This window comes from Tarenaya hassleriana, unplaced genomic scaffold, assembly GCF_000463585.1.
Source record: "Tarenaya hassleriana unplaced genomic scaffold, ASM46358v1 Cleome29, whole genome shotgun sequence".
Lineage (NCBI taxonomy): Eukaryota > Viridiplantae > Streptophyta > Magnoliopsida > Brassicales > Cleomaceae > Tarenaya > Tarenaya hassleriana.
The window spans coordinates 1078483-1085017 of NW_010966092.1; the positions used below are offsets into that span (position 1 = coordinate 1078483).

The window sequence follows — 6535 nt, forward strand, 5'->3', positions numbered from 1 at the left end:
ACCGAGTTCGACTCTGGTGGAGAATATCTTTATAATATTTATTATTAATAATTATAATTTTTTAGTTAATTTTTAACATTATGATGTTAAATTTATTAATTAATATAATTAATATTTTAATATAATTTATAATCAAATTATATTAAAATATTTAATTTTTAAATTTAATATTTTTATAATAAAAATAAATATTTTTGTACAGAAGACCGAAAATATTTGAGACGGTTATATATATATATATATATGTGAATTTATATATATATTAATCTAAATAAATTATTCAATTTAAATTTTGTTTGAAACGATGATGTGATATAATTATACTAATGTGTGTATGATTTGGAATTCATATCATTATATCACATAATCATTTGTGTTTGAGTTATCAAATATAAAATTTTTTAATGATTTTTTAAAAAGTTAAAGATTTTATGGATTAATTTCAGTAAATACAGAGTTTAATTAATAACGAAAAAAGTACATCACTTTTTATTCATGTAAAAAGAGTATAGTTTTTTTTTTGCAATGCCTATTCGTTATTATTGTTATTGCTTTTTTTTTCGTCATTTCTTTTGGATAATCTCGTTTTAGTTAAAAAAAACAATAAGATTTTAGATTTTATTAGATAAATAGGTTAGCCCTTATCATTAACAACTCATGATCTCGGGAAATAATATGAGATCTTTTGGATCAAAAAATAAAAGTTCAGAAACAAATTTGCTAGTTTCTTGATAAAAATTAAGACCATTTTTTTTATAACGGTAGGAACCCGTCATACGATCCTTCGGGCTATAACCCGATCACCCCACAACTCTCAAGTCGGACAATTGGTATCGTGAACAGTAAAACCTCCGATCCTCTGCAATAACCGGTAAACCACGCAGAATAGATAAACCAACATCGTAAAACTAACCGACTCAAGGAGAGTTTCCATATCTTGGATTTAAACGGTATTATATCAAAAATACTATTACTTTGCTATTTCTACTTCAAGACCTACCCTTGTGACCATGTAACCGAAATATAGTATGATCATATTTTGATTTTATCGATTATAACGTTAAATTTATGGTGATCACACTAATTCATTATGTTCATACCTTGTATATCTTACTAATCATTTGATTAAAACATCATAAATTTAACGTTATGAACAATAGAATCAATATGTGACCACACTATATTTCGACCACATTCGTTATAAGGATAAGTCTTGAAGTAGAAATAGCAAAGTAAGGATATTTTTGATAAAACCTCGATTTAAATGGTAGATAAGGTTTGTCATTAACACAAGATCAATCTGTGATGTAAATAGATAGAATTAGTGACAAAATATATTATTTTAATAACGTGAAAAATTCTTTTCCAAACGTATATTACTTACAAAGCACACAGCACAATACGAGCCCATAAAATCATATGATCGTGTCATCTAATCGCTAGTCAAAATCTACTATTCAAGATAAAATTCGAATTCGTGATGATTATAATAAAAAAAAAAGTTGTAATTTGGACCGCTATATATTGGCGTACAAGATCAAAACACAAACATGCAAACGTAAAAAATAGGAGTGACCATTTCGGTTATTAACCGAATAAACGAGGCGAAACGAATCGAATAGATATAACCTGACATCAAAACCGAACGATTATGATTTTCTTAAATCCAAAAAAACTAAAACTGAATCGAACCGAACTAAATAAAAAATAATCGAAAAAACCGATAAAATAACCGACAATTTCTTTGAAAAACGGAATTTTTTACCGAAACCGAACCGAAACGGAACCGAAAAATAACCGAACCAAACCGAACCGAAATTTATATAAAAACCGAATGATTATAGTTTTTCTATAATCGAAATAATCGAATCCGAATATATCAAACTGAATCGAGAAAAAAAAAAGACGCACGTCATAATGAGACGAAATCTTCATAGACAAAACAAGTCAAAAAGTCCAACCACTATAAAGAAACAAGATGCTTCTCGGTCCGATCCTCGAACCTCACCTGAACTCTCCAATGTCTATTCTCGGAGCTTCGACCTTTATAAACCTTCTTTCCTTCACTCCCTCTTCTCCACTTCCACGCACACACACAAATATATATACACGCACACGCGCATATATAACAGGGAGAGGGATCTAGAGTTAATTAGTAGTGAATTACAGATGGAAAATAACGAAGAAGCTTTAGCCCTTGAGCTAGTAAGGCAACATCTTCTCACAGACTCCACGTCCATGGAAACAGGTTTCATCTCCAATTTTTCCATTAGTCGTGTCGTTTCTACAACTATAGAAACCAACCCATCTCTGTTTTTCAATCAAGTTCAAAACTTTCACATGGAAACGAGCCCTAAAACGCTCCAACCCCAAAACCCTAAACCGAGTTCGACTCTTAACCAACGTAAACCGCCCTTACCGGATATCTCCGTGCCGAGAACCGGAAACGGCGCGGAAGGGGAGGACAAGAAGCACTACAGAGGCGTGAGGCGTAGGCCGTGGGGAAAATACGCGGCGGAGATAAGGGATCCGAACAGAAAGGGCGCGAGAATCTGGCTGGGGACGTACGACAGTCCCGTCGAGGCCGCCAGAGCCTATGACGTGGCGGCGTTCCGGCTGCGCGGGAGAAAAGCCATCTTGAACTTCCCGCTCGAGGTGGGGACTACCATCCACGGCGGCTACGACGGAGGAGCTGCGGTGGAGGTAGGGAAGAGGAAGCGGCCGGATAGTTTTTCTCCGGCGGCGAGGGTTAAGATGGAGGCGGAGGAGGGAGGTGATGATATGACAGAGACTGCGACAGATTATAACGTGAAGATGGAGGTGGAGGAAGAGGGAGAAAAAGAAGGGTGTGATACGGCGGAGAAGGCGGCGCCGTTAACGCCGTCAAGTTGGATGGGGTTTTGGGATGTGAGTGGGGATGGGATATTCAGCGTTCCTCCGTTATCTCCGACGTCTCCGAGTTTCTCCGTCATCTCCTTCACCTGAGAGAGATTGTTTGAGTTTTGAAAAGTCAACGAGGTTGAAGATGACGTGTCTGGTTTCATTATATTACAATTTTATATAGCTCCATCACTGTAAATTGTTATATTGTATTTATTCGTTTTATTTCTTGGAATAATTTCGGATGGTTAGACAAAAGAAATGTATTTCTGTTTTGGATGTTATCTTTGTCGGATTGTCTTGTAATGAAATTTATTATTCGTTCTGTTATGTCAACTCTTTAAATTATTTTGTCTTGGATATATATAATATATATTCATTAACAAAAAAGAGAGTAGATATTTCACAAGGTATTTATTTATTTATTAATCATTGCACCATAAATTGCAATAAAAAAATATTGAAATTGGACAATACAAAATCATTTTATATTTTTAATTAGGTGGTGGTTTAGAGAGAAACGGGGGCAAGAGATTGGAGGGTTTGGTATATGTGGAGCCCTCCAGACAAAGTTCAAGTTGCTTCAAATGATCTCTGTACCAGCGGAGCCCATGGGATATGAATATGGTTGTATTTAAAATTCGATAATATATTTAAATTAAAATATAGAAATAGTTCAGAAAACCCATAATAAAATTCATTTTATATATAGTATATTTATTAAATAAAAAGGTTGGAAAATAATCGATCCTAGCCTTGAAATAACCATTTTAAATCTTAACAGGTTACCAATGTTAGATTTATTATCCTAAAAAATAAAAAATAAAATCAAAAGAGAAAGAGAGAGATCCAAATCAATCATGGAGTTAAATGATTGACCACTTGAGGTGTGATCATCTCTTGATTTTTTTTTGGCAGTTTTTACAGATTAAAAGCACGTGTCCACTGTCATGAATAGTAATCATGCATGAATGTATCTATGTATGTATGTATGCAGATGAACAAGTCTCTTTGGGAATCAAACGGCCGTAGCCATCGCCATTAAACAAATGCAAGTTGAGATATATTACTTTACTTTCTCCTGTCATGTCGACATAACCCAAGTTGAAGATCACTTCAAGGCTCCAACTTGTTTCTATAAATGTTCAGTGGATAAGGATGAGAGAGAGAGAGAGAACGCCATCTCCAAATTCCAGTTCAGACAACCCTCTGTAAGAGCCGTGTTCCGGGTTTCTTTATATACCTAAAAGATCTCAGCTTTTTTCCTTCAGATATCGCTGAAAAATGGCTACAGTCGAAGAGATCTCTGCTATGGAGTTTATGCAGACGCATCTGTTTGAAGATTTCAAGATCCCTGACGGCTCCATTGAAGACTTTGACTTTGACTCTTTCATCTCCGGCCTCTGGTCTGTAGAACCCGTGAATCCAGTTCCTAAAGAAGAGCCTGGTTCACCGGTTCTTGACCTGGAAGCTCAATCATCGTCGTCATCATCGTCGTCGGCACCTGTTCTTTCAGACATGAAAACATCACCTGTAAGTGTCTCAGCTCAAAAAACAGAAATGGGGTTTGAAGAGACAAGAAGACATTACCGAGGCGTGAGGAGAAGGCCGTGGGGGAAATTTGCTGCAGAGATTAGGGATCCGGCCAAGAAAGGGAGCAGAATCTGGTTAGGCACGTTCGAGACTGACATTGATGCTGCAAGAGCTTATGACTGTGCAGCATTCAAGCTCAGGGGCAGGAAAGCCATACTCAACTTCCCTCTGGACGCCGGAAAATACGATGCTCCGGCGAATTCTAGCCGGAAAAGGAGGAGAGCGAATGGCTCAGCCTCTCAGAGCAGCTTGTCCTCGTCAACTGATGGAGATACCATAAGTGATGCATAGTAACTCTCTATCTAAGTGGTTGCAGGATTATGAATATAGATCAAGGTGTAGAGACAAGAAATTGTATATATACAAGAAATGGATTAAGACTCCATTTACCCAAAAAAAAAAAACGAAGATGCGTGTGCTGAATAAAATCTTAATGAGCCTTCTCTTGTTCTGGTTTCTACTAACCTTAGGTGCAAGAAAGACGTTCTTGTTCCAAGAACACTATCAAGAATCAGTTTCAGATCTCAAAAACAACATCGAAGTCGGTTACTCGCGACAATCTGACATGAATCATCCACAAGAACATGGCCCTGAGGATATATATCCGTAAGCATAAGCAGAAGCATCTCCTACTGAGAAACATAAGCTTGAAAATTTTCATCTGATGTATAGAACCCTGAACAATTTGGTCCTCGGGTTCTGTACCAAATCATAACCATAGGCTTCAAATTAACAAAGTGTAATGCAACCTGGAGAGTGTGCCTAATCCATAAGATGTAAATAAATTAATAAATATGCGGCATTTCTTTAGTGAATATATATGTATATATATACACACACACACACTTAGGTTCGTTTACATGGTGGAACTATACATGTAGGGAGGAGGAAAGGGACATGAATCAAGAATGCGTAGATGAACAAGTTGCGTGAAGGACCACCATAAAGAATGTAACAGCAAAGGTTGTCTCTCGTGGTTGGTTACAAGTCTATGTTCAATGTGAATATGCCAAAGAACTGGACCACAAGCCACAGTGAATGACAGAGAGATGCACGAAATTGCAAAATCAAAAGAGAAGAACATAGATATTCCTATACATATGTTGTTCTCTTCATTGCCGAGGTGGTCAAGTGGTAAACCACACCGAACCTCTTAACCGGATTCAAGTTTCAGGTTCTTTATATGAAACCGGAATAAACAGAAGAATAGTGAAGCCAATACGAGATCTATGTATTTATTTTAGAAGCAACACATGTAAATCTTGGAAATTGGAGGCTTCTAGGATGGAAAATCTATGAAAACAAAAATTCTTACAACCAAAGATACTTTATTAAATCAAGATGAACAAATAAGAGTTCTCGAAATCTCGGGACGAGATAGCTTTTCCAGCCATATTTCACTATATGTTTGGTAGGGTGACACTGAACTGACCTGTTTCTAAGTAGATGAGACCTTCGTGCAGTCGATAACTTCTCGGGTTTCCCCATCAACCTGTTTTGGCAAAGCAGCATCACACTTCAAGAAACTCGGTTGATTTGTTGATGCGAGAAGCCTTGCCCACATCCTGTCCGTTAACTTCACCTTATTGGTTGTCTCAGTCACCTGCTGTAATAGCAAAATGTGTCGTACAGTTGAGGTTCATGGGCTAAGCTGCAATCCCTCGGTTCATACAGAGCGTAACATGACGTCTTGTGAATCGTAATTAACTTTTTTCCACAACTTAAACATTCATTTTCATGGGACCGAGAAGTATACATTGTACTGAAGGGATGGAACTATGATTTGTTTAAGTCATAGTTCCGAGTGAAATATGTAATGGGAAAACTTATGGAAGCCTAATACTTTCTATATCATCGTTCAAGAAGTTTAGAAAGGTCAATAGAACTTATTACTTCTCGTGTAACCGGAATGCTTATAATATTTCCAACAATTGAGAAGAGAAGTCCAGGACTTGCTTCCTTATGTGAGACCAGACTCCATATATTCGATGTTAACTTTCGTCTTGAAGTTTTATAACCACAATGATTTCAGTTGTTCAGAAAATCCCCGAGAAGGGAAAGA

At 36.5% G+C, this 6535-nt stretch overlaps 3 protein-coding genes across 6 annotated transcripts in view; 2 read left to right on the forward strand and 1 right to left on the reverse strand.

Moving 5' to 3' along the window:
• Window positions 1–1850: 1850 nt before the first annotated feature.
• Window positions 1851–3210, forward strand: LOC104818303 (ethylene-responsive transcription factor ERF104-like). Its single transcript, XM_010547829.1, has one exon. It carries the CDS (start codon window positions 1918–1920, stop codon window positions 2983–2985), a length of 1068 nt encoding a protein of 355 aa, XP_010546131.1. The 5' UTR covers window positions 1851–1917; the 3' UTR covers window positions 2986–3210.
• A 564-nt stretch (window positions 3211–3774) lies between these two features.
• LOC104818307 (ethylene-responsive transcription factor ERF107) lies at window positions 3775–4929 on the forward strand. Its single transcript, XM_010547833.2, has one exon. The coding sequence runs from the start codon at window positions 4165–4167 to the stop codon at window positions 4762–4764; it is 600 nt and encodes a 199-aa protein (XP_010546135.1). The 5' UTR covers window positions 3775–4164; the 3' UTR covers window positions 4765–4929.
• Window positions 4643–6535, reverse strand: part of LOC104818304 (ATP-dependent 6-phosphofructokinase 4, chloroplastic) — a 5267-nt gene continuing 3374 nt past the window's right edge. Inside the window, exons 14-16 of one of the 4 annotated variants that reach the window (XR_772633.2) lie at window positions 5906–6079; window positions 4939–5063; window positions 4643–4735 (exon numbers count right to left, since the gene is read on the reverse strand). Coding sequence is in view for 3 of the 4 variants with exons in the window: in XM_010547831.2 (XP_010546133.1) it covers window positions 5912–6079 (168 nt within the window). In the remaining variant the exon portion in view is untranslated. Of the gene's footprint in view, window positions 4736–4938; window positions 5064–5523; window positions 6080–6535 lie in introns of those variants that run through there. The other 3 variants (XM_010547831.2, XM_010547832.2, XM_010547830.2) reach the window with 3 other exon arrangements.

Coding starts and splice junctions, on each gene's coding strand:
- LOC104818303 (XM_010547829.1), top strand. CDS start 1,918: ATGAGACGAAATCTTCATAGACAAAACAAGTCAAAAAGTCCAACCACT.
- LOC104818307 (XM_010547833.2), top strand. CDS start 4,165: ATGGCTACAGTCGAAGAGATCTCTGCTATGGAGTTTATGCAGACGCAT.